Below are 17,538 nucleotides of genomic sequence, written 5' to 3' on the forward strand. Positions count from 1 at the left end.
TTTTTATATTATAGACCATTGTAATGTTAGTTAAAAAACATCGACAAATTTCACGAAAGAACTGTTATTCTTAATTTAAATGTTTAAATTTTGAATAATTTTTAGATAATTGTAAAAAGTAAAATACTATTATTATTAAGCATAATATGAAGCTACAATCATATAACATACATTTTGTTTGATATTTACTTTTCTAACATTACATCAAATCATTTTCTAAATATAATATATTATCATGTTATTGTATGATTTAAAAATCATACAAATATGAAAAAAAAATTATTAGTTTTTCTAAATATTCACACAATTTATCCAATAAATTAAAGAAAGCATAATTTTTACGTAGAAAGAAATTATTTGATTTGAAATTGATTATATAAATATATTCAATTTAAAATTTAAATTTCGTAACATAGTTTCCACTTTTACGAAATACATAGTTAATATTTTGAAATTTAATTCATACTCATTCTTATTCCAGTTAAATTAAATCTATTATCCATTTAATTTTATTTTTCTATCATTAGTCAAATCTACTTTAAATGCTATATTCATTTTTTCTGACAGTCAACCCATATTATTTCCACACACACTCTTCTCTCTCTTTCTTTCTTTTTTTTATTTCCTTTGTCATTATCTTGAATTCTACGGTTAAACGTCGTAGTTAATATTTAATATGAAAATTCATTTATTCCTGCTAAAGAAAGTAAAAAAGAAAAAATAGTAAGAAGCCCCACTGAGAAAAGAACAAATAAAAGGGATAGGAGGGGCCTACACGGCATAGAGAGATGATGAAGTCCCACATTTCAACGGCTGAGATATAACGAAGAGTGTGGTCCCACAGTCTTCCCATCTCTATAAATTATTCCCACTCCGACATACCTCCTTCTCATCACTCTCATCATCCCATTCCTTCAAATCATGCGCACTTGGAAACTTCTCCTTCTCTGGTTCGCTCTCATGTTTGCGGCCATGGGAGTCAAAGTGTCTCTTCCCATCGCCGCCACCCACCTCCCTCTCCTCTGGAACTTCCTCCTCCTCTGCTTCAAGCCTCCTTACCTCTTCATCCTTCTCAACACCATCATCATCTCCATCCTCGCTTCCTCCAGGTTCCACCACTCCAAACCTCAACCCGATCCAATTCCTCCCACACCTCTTCAACCCAAATCCCTATCGGTTAACGCCTCACCCGTGCTCCAAGAACAAGAAGTGCAAAAGGAAGTAATCCACCAAGAAATCACAGTCAAGAGAACAGACTCAACGGAGGAGATTCCACCGTCCACGGAGAAGCCTCTCGTGTCCGCTCGCTTCACTCACCGGAAATTCCTTAAATCCCCTTCCGAAGGTATACATACTCACCTATTAATTATTATTCAGTTTAATAATGATTATATAATGTTAGTGAAAAACTGTATTCTTATAATGTATAATCTGTGATAATTTATTCTGTCATTACTGTTTCCCTACGTTAAAAAAATGTATAGCAGTTAAGTTTGAAAACGCGGAAGTTATTGTCGTTTTGCAAGTTGCATGTAGCGGCTTTCAAATAAGGTTGACTGAACTAAATAATGTGCAGGTGGGAGAGCGTTGAAGGTGGTGGCTAAGGCCAAACGCCACGAAACGTTGGAGAGCACGTGGAAGGCCATAACGGAAGGTCGATCCGTGCCATTGAGCAGACACATGAAGAAGTGTGACACGTGGCAGAGCCGCGGCAACCTCGCTCCGCCTCTTGAAAACAAGTCCGACGAGACCTTCCCCGACGTTTCCACCGCCGGGAGGCTGCGGAAAGAGCCGTCGCTGAGTCAAGAGGAGCTGAATCGGCGCGTGGAAGCGTTCATACGGAAGTTCAATGAGGAGATGAGGTTGCAGAGACAACAATCCTTAGAACAGTACATGCAGATGGTTAACCGCGGTGCCGCTTAATCTCCATGAATTAATATTTTGTTAGTTTCATTTTACAGAAAAAAAGGAAGAAAAAACAGTGTAAATAGTTGAATAGGAGTATAGACAGTGATAGTTTTGCAGTTGGACTATTGTTTTCTTTATTTTATTTTATTGGCATATAAGTTTAGGGTTGGGTTAGGATGATGATCATTGTTATTTTTTGTGGCTATGTATGATCCATATCCCAAATATGTGGTTCAAGTTAAACATGAATTAGATAGGATAGAAATACAGAAGAAACAAATGGGGAACTTAATTAGGATTAGATATGTTCCTCTTTGTAAATCTTTTGGGGGTCAATATTTTTTAAACCTCTTTCTCTCTGGTCAATACAATTGTTCTTATTTGTGTAATCTTGTTTGTTTAGAAGCACTTCAAACAAAGAAAAAAATAAATTAAATTTTCATATTTAAAATTAGCTTATCCAAAAGTTAAAATAAGAATTTAGATGGTTATACATATCCTTACAATTAGTTTACTTTAAGTAAACTCCTTTGAGCAATTAATTTATCAATGTAAACAGTTCTTAACCTTTGTGTTTTAATAGTTTTATGCATATTATCTAATAAATAAATAATAAAACCTATGCAACATTTCATATATAATTTTTTTTTTTGCTTTTAAATCAAACAATCTTATTACTTTTATAGACATTTATTTTAAAAATATAAAAAAAATACTTGAAAATTTTTAATATAAACTCAATTAAAAATATTAGTATTAAAATTAATTATATTCATAAAAATAAAACAACACTCGAACACGAACTAAGACAAATATGTGAAAGCCCATAAAGTTAATATTTGCAAAAGAAGAAAAAAAATAATGTGAAAAGAAGAAGTGAAGTTTGAAACTTTGACTATTAGATCACCGGCTTTCGTCTTGTGAACGTCCACACAGTTTAAACGGACTAAAGTCAACCCAAAAACAGAAAATATTTTAAAAAATAAATATGTACAAATCAAAAATTATATTCCCTTCTAAATAATCAGTGAAGAGCTAACGAGACACGTTACTAAAAAAACAATTAACGAATGAAAGACTCATCAAAAAAATCACAACCAAAACAAAAATGAATATCATGTAAATTTGACCACATATACTGGGAACGTGTTAAGCAACACCATATCCTTCCAAACATATATTTTCAACATTTTAAATCGGCCTATTTTTATACACATACATTTGTGTTCTTTAAAACTTTTTAGAAAAAAATATTACATATTATTAGTACACACCACCCTAATAATCCCTAATAATGGGGTTCTAAAAAAAATATCTTTCGTCCTTCTATAACTATTATCAGTGTTTTTGTTTTAATTCATATGGTTACGATAATTAAAGATTTTATGGTTATAGATATATTTGATATTATTTTTAATTCAAAATCTTAATACAATAAGATTATGAGTTTTTTATTTTATATAATGTTTAATTTTATTTTATTTATTTAATGTGAGACTTGAACACTTAGATTATTTTTAATATCATTTGAGTGGACATGTTCAAAGACTATTAGATTATTAAATGTTGTACTAGTTTTTTTTTTTGTTTTTTAAAAATTATTTTTTCTTTTTACTTTTATCTCATTCTTACCCGGTAATTGACATTTGGTGGTATTATTTAAATTTATCACATTCCTAATAAACAATGACATTTTTGAAGACTTATTTAAATTTTTTACATTTAAAAATCTCATTCACAATTTTTTATTTACTAAAGATATAAACTTTTGTGTATTTCATTCAACTTTATAGTGATTTAAAAGTTGAACATTTTCAACTTTAAAAGTTATGGAGGAATTTGTGTGATCCTTTTCATGCTAATTCGTAAAGTAAAAACCGCAGGAATCCTGATTCAAGTAATACTAGTAATTAACACAGGAAACATGCATCTGATTAACTAGGTTTTATTATGTGACATCATTGGCTAAGCTTTATTATTAGGTCATAGTTATCCTAATTTAGGAGTAGTGGATAGTTGCGCCATTAATCTAAAATTCTCCAGAAAATGCGAACATTGCATTCATGGAAAGGAAGTAGTTGTCCGGTGTGTATCATCTTAGTGATGATCTTTCTGTCTTGAGATTTTTTAAAGTATAATGTTTTTCTATAGATTAGAAGACACCAACAAGTTAGTTTGAAGTCCAAATACACTTCTAACATAATGTTTTCAGAATCAATTGTTTCCTGTTTTGGCCATTCATCGTTGCTAAAATTAAACACAAGGATAACAATCAATCAGCTTTATTTTCAAATTCAATGAATCATCTAATTAATGATAATGGATCAAAATTCATCCAAAATAATTTTACCATATATTACATCTATAGATAGGATTTTATCATAAGGAGAGACAACACTGATGAGACTTGAATCCAATTACGTAATGTATTATTTCCAATTTTTATCCAAAAATCTTAAAACAATAAATTTATGAGTCTTCATTTTTATACGATGTTTTACTTCCTCATTTCTAAATATGAGACTTAGAGTAATATTCAAATTTTTTTTAATACCCTCTCCTCTTTCTTGCTCTCCCCACCACCTCTCCTCTATTTCTCTCCCATCCCAAGCATCATTAGTTCTTTCATTATTGTGGTTAAAATACTTATTAATTAGATATTTATTCCTTTAGTCATTTAACATAACCCCTTTGCTATATAAATAACTCCTTAATATTTTTAACTAAACTAATATTGTGTTGTTGTATGAAACATGAAAATTGAAGATTGAAGGTAGCATTTTATCCCAGTTTTCCAATTTTAAAAATAACTCTGCTTCCTTAGAATTTTCAAATCAATGTAATCATATACCTTTCCAATAATACAGGAAGATAATCTTCTTAAAAAGATAATTAGTCAGTTATGATGAGATGAGTATCATTAAAATTGTTTATTATAGCAACGCCATCGTTGACGCGGTTGCTGTTGACCATGCACTTCTTTCCCTTGCAGTTATATATTAATTTTAAAAGAATGGGAAGAACATTATTAATTATATATATATTTTAATAACATAACAAATATTTAGTTTGTAAAACATATTATATTCTCTCTTTTTTTGTTGAGTTGAGACTTTTTGTTTTGAATAAAAAAAATTGTTTAAAATGATTAAACAGATAAATTACTAAAAAAATAATAATAGTCATAAAAAATCTTAAGATTTAGGTTTCTGAAATAAATAAAAAAAATGGTTTTATGATGGTTAGTAAATAATATCTTAACTGTTAAAATAAAATAAATGCGGTAACGCATAGAATAAATAATATCTATGACATTCTACAATAAGTTATATTTTCAAAACTATTAAATAAATTAATTTTATTAAAATAGAAAATTATGTAAGTTTGTATTTGTATCATATATATACCTTATATAGGTTAGAAGAAAAAATAAAGACTCGTTAATCCAAGTAAAATATAATTAGCTGGGATATATATATATATATATATATATATATATATATATATATATATATATATATATAATATTTTTAAAAGAAGTAAAATATTTAGTCTAAAAAATTAATTATATTTTTATTTAATTTACAAAATAGCCACAAAATTACTTTATATCAGGTTTTTGAAAATTACGAAAGAAGTCATATATTTTGGTGTAAAATAATTTAGCTATTTTTTAAAAAACAGAAGATAATATATGCCTTTTGTAGAATAATTGATGCTTAAGAACACTGAAAAGAAGTTGTCTCTTAAATAACACTAATTCTTGTCTTTAATGTAAGACAAACTGTAAAATAAATTTATATCTTGAAACAACATTTGTAGTTTTTATAAATGAAAAAAAATGTTGCTTAGTCCAATTAAATATTACACATAGATATATGTTTTTTATTAATAAATAAATTTTTTTAATATTAATAATTCCGATAAGTTTGATAGTTTTAATGTGATCTATTTTTTAATATTAATATTATTTTATAATTCTTATTTCAATTATCTTTATAGTAGGTATATTAAGTAATTTTCATTGCAATTATTATAGCATGATCAAGGCATATAAAATTTAATAATGTGATAGGACAAACAAGTTTAAAAGGGTAATTATATTAATAAATAGTTAAAAAAATAATTTAGTATGAACTTATGTTATTTAAGTAAGAAATTTATAATTATAAATAATTAGATTGCTTAAAAGTAAACATTGTATCTAAAAGAAAACAATTTAATAAATTGAAAGAATTTTTATTCTTAATTTAAATGTCTAAAATTTGAATAAACTTTAGATGATTATAAATTGAAATACAATTATTGTTATTAAGCATGTAATGTGAAGCTACAATTATTAAGCATACAACATTCATTTCTCTAACACTAAATTAAATTCCCTCTGCATAAAAACTAAATAAAAAAACTATATAATATCATCAGATTGTAGGATTTAAAAATCATACAAATATGAAATAAAATTTTATTAAATTTTCTAAATCTCTCATCACTCTCATCTTATTCCTTCAAAACCTCCAAAACATGCGTACATGGAAACTTCTCCTTCTTTGGTTCGCTCTCATGTTCGCGGCCATGGGAGTGAAAGTGTCTCTTTCCATCGCCGCCACCCACCTCCCTCTCCTCTGGACCTTCCTCCTCCTCTGCTTCAAACCTCCTTACCTTTTCCTCCTTCTCAACACCATCATCATCTCCATTCTTGCATCCTCCAGGTTCCACCACTCCAAACATCAATCCGATCCAACTCCTCCGCCACCGCTTCAAGAACAAGAGGTGGAAAAGGAAGTAATCCACCAAGAAGTCACAGTCAAGAGAACAGACTCAACGGAGATTCCATCGCTGATGGAGAAGACTCCTGTGTCTGCTAGCTTCACCCCCCGGAAGTTCCTTAAATCCACTTCTGAAGGTATAATCTGTGATAATTTATTCTGTCATTACTGTTTCCCTACGTTAAAAAAAATGATTAGCAGTTAAGTTTGAATTCGCGGAAGCTATTGTCGTTTTGCAAGTTGCATGTAGCGGCTTTCAAAGAAGGTTGACTGAACCAGAGAATGTGCAGGTGGGAGAACGTTGAGGGTGGTGGCCAACGCCAAACGCCACGAAACGTTGGAGAGCACGTGGAAGGCCATAACGGAAGGTCGATCCGTGCCATTGAGCAGACACATGAAGAAGTGTGACACGTGGCAGATCCGCGGCAACCTCGCTCCGTCTCTTGAAAACAAGTCCGAGACCTTCACCGACGTTTCCACTGCCGGGAGGCTGCGGAAAGAGCCGTCGCTGAGTCAAGAAGAGTTGAATCGACGCGTGGAAGCGTTCATACGGAAGTTCAACGAGGATATGATGTTGCAGAGACAACAATCCTTAGAACAGTACATACAGATGATTAACCGCGGTGCCGCTTAATCTCAACGAATTAATATGTTATTAGTTACATTTTACAGAAATAGGAAAAAAAAAAAACAGTGTAAATAGTTTAATAATAGTGGTTTTTTTTTTTTAATTTCAGAAACCATTTGACGTTAAATTTGTAATTTTATTTGACAAACCGAGTAAGTCATCAAGGTGGTGGAAGATGAAAAGTGAAGTCGTGTGTAACAAGACTACTTCACTTCTCCCCCAATACAAAAACTGTCCTTGTAGAGGATGTTCTTGTTTTTCTTGAAAAAAAAAAACAGAAATAAGCTGGACAGAGAATGACTTCATTTATAATATCCTTCTTTATCCTAACGACTTGATTCTATTAGAAAAAAAAAATTAACATTTTATTTCAAATAAATACTCAAATACAATTTTGCCAATAATAATAGATGGACCGTGATAGTTGAAAAAAGGCACATGTAAAATACATAATTATCAATTTTCAATTTATACTATTTTTTATATTTTTTTTAGGTCAATCAATATTATTGCATGTCGTATGTATATCTTGGTAGTTTTTTTTTTAATTTCATCATATTTAAATTTTTACGAAATTTTATCGTTTAATTTTTAGTACTTTTTTCTTTTTATAATACTGAAATAGATAAGTAACGAAAGACATCTTTAACAAAATGGCATAAAAAATGGCTTGAGGATATTTGGTTATGTTATTTATTAGTTTAGGCCAGACAGGATGTAATAAGATTCATGTTCTTGTAATTATGGCATATAATTTTATAGTCAGTTATATGTTATGATAAAATATCAAATAATGGGGTTCTATACATTTTTTTTCCTTCATCGATTCGTACATAAAATCAATAGTTTCCTGTTTTGGCCACCCAAGTAAACTGGTGAATTTTGTAACCATAGTTTTTCTTTTTTTACTGAGATAAGTAGATGTTAGCACTAGGCTTTCTTTACTTTCGGATTCTTTAGAAGAGTTTCACATTTATGACATGATAAGCATATGCCTGCATTCTTTATAGCGCGTTCATGACTTGCAAAATTCATCGTGAAAATTAGCAGCTGATTTTTCAAACTAATACGACACCCAGCTGGACTATCAATACTTTAGTGCGGGATTAGGTTTCCCTATCGTGGTCATACATGTTTCCGACTTATAACGTGAAGGTGGGAGAGTTTAATGTCTGGTTGGGATAATAGTTTCATCACAAAGATGAGTATAGATAAAATAATGAGTGAGAAATTTTCAAAACTGGAAAACTACGCCAATAACCCAGTTTCTATGTAAAATTATGGCATCATGTAAAATTCGCCTTCTAGTGAATTACTCCCTGAAGCTGCGTGCATTAAATTTCAAGAATGTCAACTCACAAAAACGGAAAACATGTCCAAATAAATTATTTACAGAGTAAGATTGCAAAGCATCATTTTCTCCAATGTAACATAAAAATAATTTTTATGTTTGAAGGTTTCAAGCCAATATACATCATCGAGAGAGAAAGACTAACAAAAAGTTTAGGGATATGGATAGGATCCATATTTAAAGAACATAATAGTACTGTGCAACTTGATTCAACAGACCTGATCAATGACAAACACAAATTTTTCGTTCCAGATTTGAGTCTCATGGATGTTAAATGCTGCCATTTGCAGTAAGAACCCCAGTAACACAATATTTACTCAGTATCAGCCATGGATTTGACAATTACAGTACCAAACTTGATTAATTAAGCTATTGAATTTAAGGGTACAAATCATGGCTGCAAAATTAAATTGTACATTTTTTTTTCTATTTTTGACAAATTATGTCAGCAACCATGTACCCTGTTTTGTACTACACTGTGATCTGATAACTTGATGCACATTGCAGGAAAATTATCTAATAAATGTGATCTTTGGATAGATTGATAGTACATAGTACAAACCAAAACTAATTTCACACCTATCAAAATTTTATCTGGAAGACCTAGACCGAGTATCTAATTTCGTTTTAGCCTCTTTATTCTCTCAAGAGCACCAAGCCGATTTTCGTTGTCCTTATCTTTAGCCGCATCTACCTCTCCATTCTTTTCATCCTCGTCTCTCTTTCTAATCAAACCACCAAACACAGCAGAAGGAACATCTTTTTGTGCAATTTCAATCTTATCATCATCATCAGAATCACTTTCTTCTGGTAACTCGATATCCTCGTGATTTGCATTAGTTTTTATCCCTCCATCAGACTGAGATTCCACTCCAGCACTCACAAACCCAACTTTCCTATCTTTTGTCACTGTATTGTCAGCTGCTGGTGCTAATTGCCTTTCTAAAGCAGCCATTTCGTCCTCAGGGATCCCAGCCTGTTTTAACTTGTCTTTTGCTTCATCAAGATTCACAGTTTGATCCTTCTGCATTAGATATTCGGGCAGTATAAAATGTGTCTGAAAAAACAATAGAAGCAAGATTAGAAAATATGCCAGATATCAAGGTTACAGTCTCACAAAAGAAAATATTAAAAGTCAAAGTAACCTGGCTGTAGCTTGCAGAGACACTTCGCTTAATACGAAGCATTTCTCTGAAAGTATCTTCATTCCCATGCTGAACCTCAAACTCGTGCCACTTATTCCAAAACTCAGGATCAGATCGTGGATCTGCAAACTGAGACGCAAATACATATATTCCACGGGCCCGGTCAATTTCTCCCAAGCTTTTTTCAAGCTCAGCATACTTCAAACACATGGTTTTGACATCCTTGTCTGGAAGACCAGATTCAATTGCCTGCTCATAGATCTCTCTTGTTTTGGGCACACCAAATATCTCAGCTGCACGAGAAATGTATATCTCATACATGCTTAACTTCTCATTGTTAGGAACAGCCTTAGTTGCTTGATCATAAACCTTCATAGCTCGCTTCGCTAGACCATAGTCCTCCTCCAGCTTGGCATATTGCAGGTAAAGTGGCTTCACTTGATCAGCAGGGGCCTGCTTGGCAAGCATGATCCAGAAGAAGGATTACGTTAGAATTGTAATGCATTAAAAGAATTCATAAAGTAATATTCAACACAGGAATATAGTATATCCATAATGATGCGTTTTGACCACAAAAAGGTCCAATAAATTATCTATCTACATCCATCGAAAATCCAATTCAATTGATCGTTGCTAAATTAGAAAGTCTTTTATCAGATTGAATGAATTGTAAAATTAAACGGAAGGATAACACAATCCATCTACTTTTATTATCAGATCCGATGCATCATCTAATTAATGAAAATGGATCAAAATTATTTCAAAATAATTTTATCATATTTAATTTTTTTAATACTCTCTCCGCCATCTCTCCTCTATCTCTCCCATCCCGAGAATGTTAGCATCATTACCCTTTCTGGCCAGGCCTTCTTGCAATCAAGATTCAGTTCCAAAATGACATAACAAATTGTTTTTCTTAATCATGCTACTATATGCATCACGTAACATGTGATTGGAATCCTTATTGCACAAAAAGCATACCATTTAAAAAACAAATACAAAATAAAAACTAAATAAGTTCACTAAAAACCATAGAAAAGTTGTTACAAACACGCTTCATGGATGGAATTGATTGGAATTTTTAAATGGAGTTTTAATTGATAAAAATGGATTATTTTATCTAATCAACTAATCAGACTAAGAATTTATCCAATCCATCCTTTTTGACACCCTTAAATCTTTGCTAAAGTATCATCAAGTAAAACTTGTGAAGAAATTGTACTTAAAGAAATTGTGCATACCGATTCAACTGCATTTTCAAATAATTCTCTCGCTCGTTCCAATTTATTCTTTCCATATCTCTTCACAAATTTAGAGAGATAAGTAACCCATATGTCTTTAACATGAGGGTACTTAAATATCTTTACTCCTCTTTCATAAACTTTAAAAGCATCTTCAAAGTACTTATGTTCCTGCATAAATCAATGAAAAAAGTTATCAATAAGCCAAAATCAACTCAGAAAAATCCATAAGATTTCTGCACAAAAACAGTACAACCTACCTCCAGAAAGTATGCATAATTGATGATTATTTGTGGTGTGGCTATTCGTAAATCCAAAATTCGCTCATAAACCGCACGTGTAGATTCCAAAGAACCTAGGCTTTCCTCCAAATCAACATAAAACGTCCATAATCTCAAGGATTTATGTAGCTTCATCTGGACTGGTTCATTCCCATCCGCAGCCACTAGAAGTAAGGCATAAGGCAATTGAAAAGTTAGTCCACTCTCCATAACAACATTTCTTGGGTGGGGACAATATGGATTGTAACAAATTCGATCCATATACAAACAAAAACCACTTAAAGGGGTTTGAATTTAAAATCCAATCCGTTTTATTTAAAACCAGTTAGAATTTTTTTATAAATCAGTTTTACAAGCTATTTTAAACCATAACTCAGTTATGAACAAATTTTTGGCTGAACATGCTTATGTAGGATATTCTTAAAGCAATTACATATAAATAGCGACAGCTGAAAAAAGACCAAAGATGTTTTCATACAATTTTTTTTTTCATATAATAACGGAATGCAACTGCACAACTAGACCATCAGCATTCTGACTCAAAGGATGTGATAACTAATAATTTAATAAGCAAAACAAGGCCATATAGAGTGAGACTGCAATAACATGGTCGCACTACAAATACCAACTAAATTCCCATCCAGCATCTTTATAAGCTAGCTAGAGCAACATGCTGTGCCGATAAGCCAATAATGACCCTCATTAATATGTCAGATACCATGGCACTAGAAAAGGCCAGGCATATATGAATACACAATAAAAGGACGGACTAACAATAATGAAGGTGTAAAAAAATAGAGACCCGGTGGGTAGCTTTTCCCCCTTACTAAAATAGGCAATTACTATAAATATTATTAGAAGAAAAAAGACCAAAGCTAGTGTCATACATATATTTTTTATCATACAAGAAAATGTAACTGCACTACCAGATCATTGGCCTTCTAACTCACAGGATCTGATATGAAACCAGTTATTGAAGTAGCTCATCCAAAATGTAAACCTCCGGAAACTGGTTTCCTTAACTTTATAAAGTCCAACCAAGAATTTCACAACCATACAGGGTCATTTAGAATGAGACCATGATAGTAAACTCTATAAAATGATGTGGCCAACTACAATTATTAAATCCTACCCTCGACTAAATTCTCAATTCTACACTTGTCAAAGCTAGCTAGAGAAACGAGTTGTGCTGATAAGCAAATAGCAACCCTCATTATTCTATAACACAAACTAATAAGAAGTAGGTTACCATGATATTTTAAAGGTCAATCACATTTGAACACACAATAATAGGACTAAAAAATAGCAGCACACTAAATAGCTTTGCCCCCTTTACTTATCAGGATCCAAGTAACCAAAGCAATTAAATCCTGCATACACCAAACAAGCTCATTGACACTAACAACATGCCGACAGGATCAAAATAACAAGCCAAAAGGAACACAACGACAATCCCTTCAAAGCCTTGCATATAGCACATAATAACCATTCATACAATACAACACACTTCATTAACACAAGATATTTATCTTTTGAACATTGTCATTGAATAACAGAAAACAGCATCAAATGCAAATGTAATTATCTTATATTCTTGTTACATGATCTAAACGTATGATTACTAGTAGGACTAGGACACACAAAAACTACAGATCCAGATGCAAGCCAACTCTTTATGTTCCAGAGATATCAGGTTTACAAAAGTCAGTAGAAGTAGGTCTTGAGAAATCCTTTTTCTCCCAATAAATCATTTCTTAGGAGCCACAACAAGCAAACGCAACTCTCTTGGTTAAACCAAGACGCAGAATAACAAATGCAGAAAAAATCTCAAAGTTAGCTGAAGAAATATTGATGAAATTGAAGTCACAGCTGGTGCTTTACAAGGCATTTTGGTGACTATGGCTGTGAATAATATCATGCAAATCTTGTTTTTTGATGAATAACCTCATAGTATTATTTTCATGAAGTAGATCCTTAAATTGAAATTCAAGACTGAATGGAGACTAGAAACAGAACAGCATTTACAAACCATATAGATTTCAATTGAACACGAAAACTCATCCGCTAAAGTTGATTTGAAAAGGTCAGGACTGGCCAGATTAAACTTACAAGCTTGGGTCGATTTTTCCGACACATAAGATAATGTGAACAAGGATAACTGAGGGTACCTTTTCGCTTCACCTCAACTGACGGCTCAGCTGTAGCCCGCCTCATCAGCTCAAGTGCTCCTTTGAAATTTTTATGCTTTAACTCCATTTCAGCCCACTCACACCAGACACTAGCCAGGTTATCCACAGTTTTGTAGTTTACCTGCACTGCCTTGTCAAATATGACACGGGCATTGGCAAGATCTTTGTGCTGTTCATACAATTTAGCAAACGCAACCCACAAAGTGTGAGGCTTTCCCACTGCCTTCATGGGATCAATCGTCCTCACCGCTTCAGTGTAAGTCAGTATCTGCTTGGTAGGATTCCTTTCAAAGAGCTTCACCCTCCTGTGCCACTGTTCTACATTATGAGGATTTTGACGCAAAAGCACACTGTTAGCCAATTCCGGCCTCCTCTCCATAAGGTAATCAAACCGAGCCAACCTCAAGTCTATGTCATTCTTGTCATTCAACCAAAACCCATGCAAAATCTTCCTCTCAAAATCCTCATCCACCAATCTTCCTTTAATACGAATATCCTCTTCTTCCACTTCCTCAAGGCCATTTTCCTCACCCTCATCATCTTCTTCATCACTCAGCCCCATCTCCTCCATCTTGTAAGCAAGCATGCTTTCTTCAAACTGCGAGTAAGAATCAAATATAACACTAAAATCCCTGACCGTGATAACAGTAGACATACCCTCCTCAAACACATCCCTAGCCTTCTCATGCAAACCCCTCCTAATGTAATACTCAGCAAGCGAAGTCCAAAGCCTTCCCACCTCATCAGTGAACTTCCTAATCCCACCCCTAATGATAGCGTCCACATTCAACCCAGAAACCTCATTGGCATGGCGTGTGAGCAAATCACATAACTCCAACCAAAGCCGGTGCTTGGTCTTACCCTTAATGGAGTAAAACTGGTCATCATTGAGGACGGAAGCCAGCCTCTCAGAAGCCTCTTGCCAGAGACTCGAATTAAGCAAAAACTCAATAAAATCCTCAATGTGAGAGGGGTCATACTTCAAATACCTGCGATAAACCCGAAGAGAAGTCTCAATTGGAATACCCTTCTGGCTCACGAACACAAGATAAGGTTCCCAGATACGGTCGTGCTGGGTGACGGGGAGGGCGCAAAGAGCCCTGTCGAAGGTCCTGCGAGTTCGAGTAACCAATTTCTGATTGGTTAGGGTTTGCAGATACATAATCCAAATCCGCGGCATCTTGTGCATGGTGACTAATGCACGCTCGAAAGTATTATTGAGCGTATCGTATTGAGAGTGAGTGACAGGGAGGTTGCGAACGAGGTCGAGGCGCTCGCGGAGGTACGCGTGCCACAGCTTGTAGCTTCCGGGAAGCGCCTTCAGTGCCCGCTCGTAAATCACGAAGCGCTTCTTGAACGGAGCTTCCGAACGTGCAATTAGGTAACGCCACCATAACTTAAGACTGAAAGGATTTCGAAGCACCTCCTCTTCGTACAAAAGGTCGTCTTCTGAGGGATACAAATCTTGCGGAATCGCCATTTACACTCTCTATAAAACCCTAACTAACTATAATGGTATGAGTGTTAGTGGGAGTAGAAGACTCCACGCTATGCCCTATTTGGACTTCAATGAACTTTTACCAAGCTTGCAATTCGCTGCAGCTAGCACCAGAGAGGCTTTCGGATCTCTGTCTTCAACTTCAACGTGATTTTCCCGTTCGAAAATGTTTCAATTTTCACCGGTTACTATATGTGGGCCGGGTTTCAACTGACATGAACACAGGTCCAATGCATAAAAAGCCCAATCTTGGCAATGTATTTAAGCTTTCACTTCTTTTTTTTTTTTTTTTTTTTTTATCTCGGACATGTCTCTTTAATCTTTAATCTAAGAGTCCCCCTGACAGCATATTTTCAGTTTTTTTGTGTTATCTTTTGTTACTGAGAATTCAAATTCGATTCATACACTTTTTCTTTGTATTCTCATGAATCTGACCAAGTTTAAATTTTTGATGGATAAAAAACATTCTAAATTATCTAATTTTGAAATTTATTGTATATAATGGAATTCAAAATCTAGAATATGTTATGTATTAAATAGTTTAAAATATATTTTAAATTAATTTAAAATATATTTTTGAATTTAAAAGTATATTTTAAATTACATAATTCAATAATATATTCTTAATTAAAAATATGCAATTTGATTATTATTACTCAATTACACGATTCAGAATATATTTTCAAATTTAAAAAATATATTTTAAGTTATACAATTTAAAACATAATTATAAGTTTCACGAGTTAAAAAATACTATTTATTTAACTAATATTTTATTATTAAGTGAGAAAAAAAATTACTTTTTATCTTCAAAAATGAAAAAATATATATGAGTGATAAGAATGGAATTAGTGGTGTTTAATTTTCGGACAAAAGAAAACATGTGAAATATAAAAATAAAAATACGTGAGAAACAAAAAATATAATGAAAGAAAATAACAAATATATCAATCAATTTATTTATTTATATTATATTTAATTTTATGTTTTATTAGTCGTTATCACTAAATATTATATTTTATAAAAATAATAAAAATTTTCCTAATTTAATTTTCAGTAATATAAAATATATTACTAATTTTAATTTTTTTTAAAAACTTTAGTGGAGCCATAACTTGTTTCATCAAGACTAAGATCCGACACTGATTCAGAAATGAAAAATGAAAAAAAAAAAGTAGATAAAAAAATAAATAAATGAATGAAATTTATATTGCTGTTCGCGAGAAATAAAAAGAATAAGTAAATGAAAAAGATAAAAGAAAAATAAGTTATTTGAACAGTGTACTGGAAACAAATATTGAACAAGAATTGAATTGAGTACATTTATAATAGTTTATCAAAAGACTAATCCCTACTGAAAGTTAAGGTGCATTTAAAATTGTTTGTCTGTGTCCTATCCAAATGAATTCCAAAATTTTCTTGTGACATCCATTGCTAGCCAAACCTAAATTCACTGGGTTGGGCTCTAATATATGTTAATTTTAACTATCAAAGTGAAATATAATGATGACAAAGGGTGAATTTTGTATAATCTATTTTAAAATATTTTAATAGAATAATTAGAATTTAGTTTTCTTATGTGTTTCTATAATTGTTTATTTCAAAAATAAGCATTTTTAATTAGTAATTTTTATTTATTTCTTAAATAAGTGATTATTTATAAAATTATTTTGTATATAGATATTTATTTTAAATTTAATCACACTGAATTAAATGATATGATTAAATGTAATGTGAGTTTTTTTTTTTACTTAGATGATGATAGAAAATTATAAATATTTTAGTTGTAAATAACATGAACTGAAATATGCTCAAATTATGTAAGTGAGGAGAGCAAATGAAAATTTAAAATTTCTTCATATTCAACAATTACATCTTATAGAATCAACTTCCACCAATATCAAATTAAAATTTTTTGTTAATTTTAATTTATTCCGTATATTATATGTAAAATAAAATTATATTTTTAAAGTTTTTTTATTATCTAATGTAAAATTTTATGAAACTTTAGTAATTTTTCATCAAGTTCCACCAACTAGTAATTACACGTTTTTTATCAACTGATATATTACATAACAGAATCAAATGTTAAGTATGATATGATTTTTTTTTTTATAAATACAAATGTAATGAACTTTTTTTTAATTTGTTTATTATCTAAAATAGTAGTTTATAATTATAATTTTTAAATAACTATGTATGAAGTAGACAAATGAAGAAGAACAAATATACGAGAATAACAAAGAGAAACAGAAAATGGTGGAAGTTGAAAGATGAGAAAGGATATTTATTTGAAACCATTCATGTTATTCAAAATAAAGTAAAAAAATGCATTTTCTTAACCCTTCAATTTGGTCCCTTGTGAAAGATGTGTTAGAGGATGAGATAGATCTTATCTTCATTCATTCAAGTATAAATTGTTTGATATATTTTCATGATTTGCGTTTGTTCACATGTGTATTATTGATTAATTTCACTCATATCATTCTTGTGTGAATTATCATCAAAATGAAACTCGAGATGAGAAA

At 31.6% G+C, this 17,538-nt stretch overlaps 3 protein-coding genes across 3 annotated transcripts; 2 read left to right on the forward strand and 1 right to left on the reverse strand.

Moving 5' to 3' along the window:
- The first annotated feature begins 891 nt into the window (after window positions 1-891).
- Window positions 892-2,297, forward strand: LOC114189267. The gene is made up of 2 exons (XM_028078001.1): window positions 892-1,345; window positions 1,577-2,297. Exons 1-2 carry the CDS (start codon window positions 922-924, stop codon window positions 1,921-1,923), a joined length of 771 nt encoding a protein of 256 aa, XP_027933802.1. The 5' UTR covers window positions 892-921; the 3' UTR covers window positions 1,924-2,297.
- Window positions 2,298-6,483: 4,186 nt separating this feature from the next.
- Window positions 6,484-7,311, forward strand: LOC114188625. Its single transcript, XM_028077192.1, has 2 exons — window positions 6,484-6,814; window positions 6,968-7,311. Exons 1-2 carry the CDS (start codon window positions 6,484-6,486, stop codon window positions 7,309-7,311), a joined length of 675 nt encoding a protein of 224 aa, XP_027932993.1.
- A 1,657-nt stretch (window positions 7,312-8,968) lies between these two features.
- On the reverse strand, window positions 8,969-15,173 carry LOC114187836 (pre-mRNA-splicing factor SYF1). Its single transcript, XM_028076213.1, has 5 exons — window positions 13,492-15,173; window positions 11,303-11,487; window positions 11,043-11,213; window positions 9,802-10,254; window positions 8,969-9,713 (listed from the first exon to the last, which is right to left on the reverse strand). Exons 1-5 carry the CDS (start codon window positions 14,990-14,992, stop codon window positions 9,273-9,275), a joined length of 2,751 nt encoding a protein of 916 aa, XP_027932014.1. The 5' UTR covers window positions 14,993-15,173; the 3' UTR covers window positions 8,969-9,272.
- Window positions 15,174-17,538: the final 2,365 nt, after the last annotated feature.

This window comes from Vigna unguiculata, chromosome 6 (genome assembly GCF_004118075.2).
Source record: "Vigna unguiculata cultivar IT97K-499-35 chromosome 6, ASM411807v1, whole genome shotgun sequence".
NCBI classification, from domain to species: Eukaryota; Viridiplantae; Streptophyta; class Magnoliopsida; order Fabales; family Fabaceae; genus Vigna; species Vigna unguiculata.

Bases quoted from the DNA above. Each gene is read 5' to 3' on its own strand.
- LOC114188625 (XM_028077192.1), top strand. From the start codon at position 6,484: ATGGGAGTGAAAGTGTCTCTTTCCATCGCCGCCACCCACCTCCCTCTC. The intron at 6,815-6,967 runs GTATAATCTGTG...GAGAATGTGCAG, and splicing joins CCTTAAATCCACTTCTGAAG to GTGGGAGAACGTTGAGGGTG.
- LOC114187836 (XM_028076213.1), bottom strand. From the start codon at position 14,992: ATGGCGATTCCGCAAGATTTGTATCCCTCAGAAGACGACCTTTTGTAC. The intron at 11,488-13,491 runs GTACCCTCAGTT...CCTTACTTCTAG, and splicing joins AGTTGAGGTGAAGCGAAAAG to TGGCTGCGGATGGGAATGAA. The intron at 9,714-9,801 runs GTTACTTTGACT...TTGTTTTTTCAG, and splicing joins TCTCTGCAAGCTACAGCCAG to ACACATTTTATACTGCCCGA.
- LOC114189267 (XM_028078001.1), top strand. From the start codon at position 922: ATGCGCACTTGGAAACTTCTCCTTCTCTGGTTCGCTCTCATGTTTGCG. The intron at 1,346-1,576 runs GTATACATACTC...AATAATGTGCAG, and splicing joins CCTTAAATCCCCTTCCGAAG to GTGGGAGAGCGTTGAAGGTG.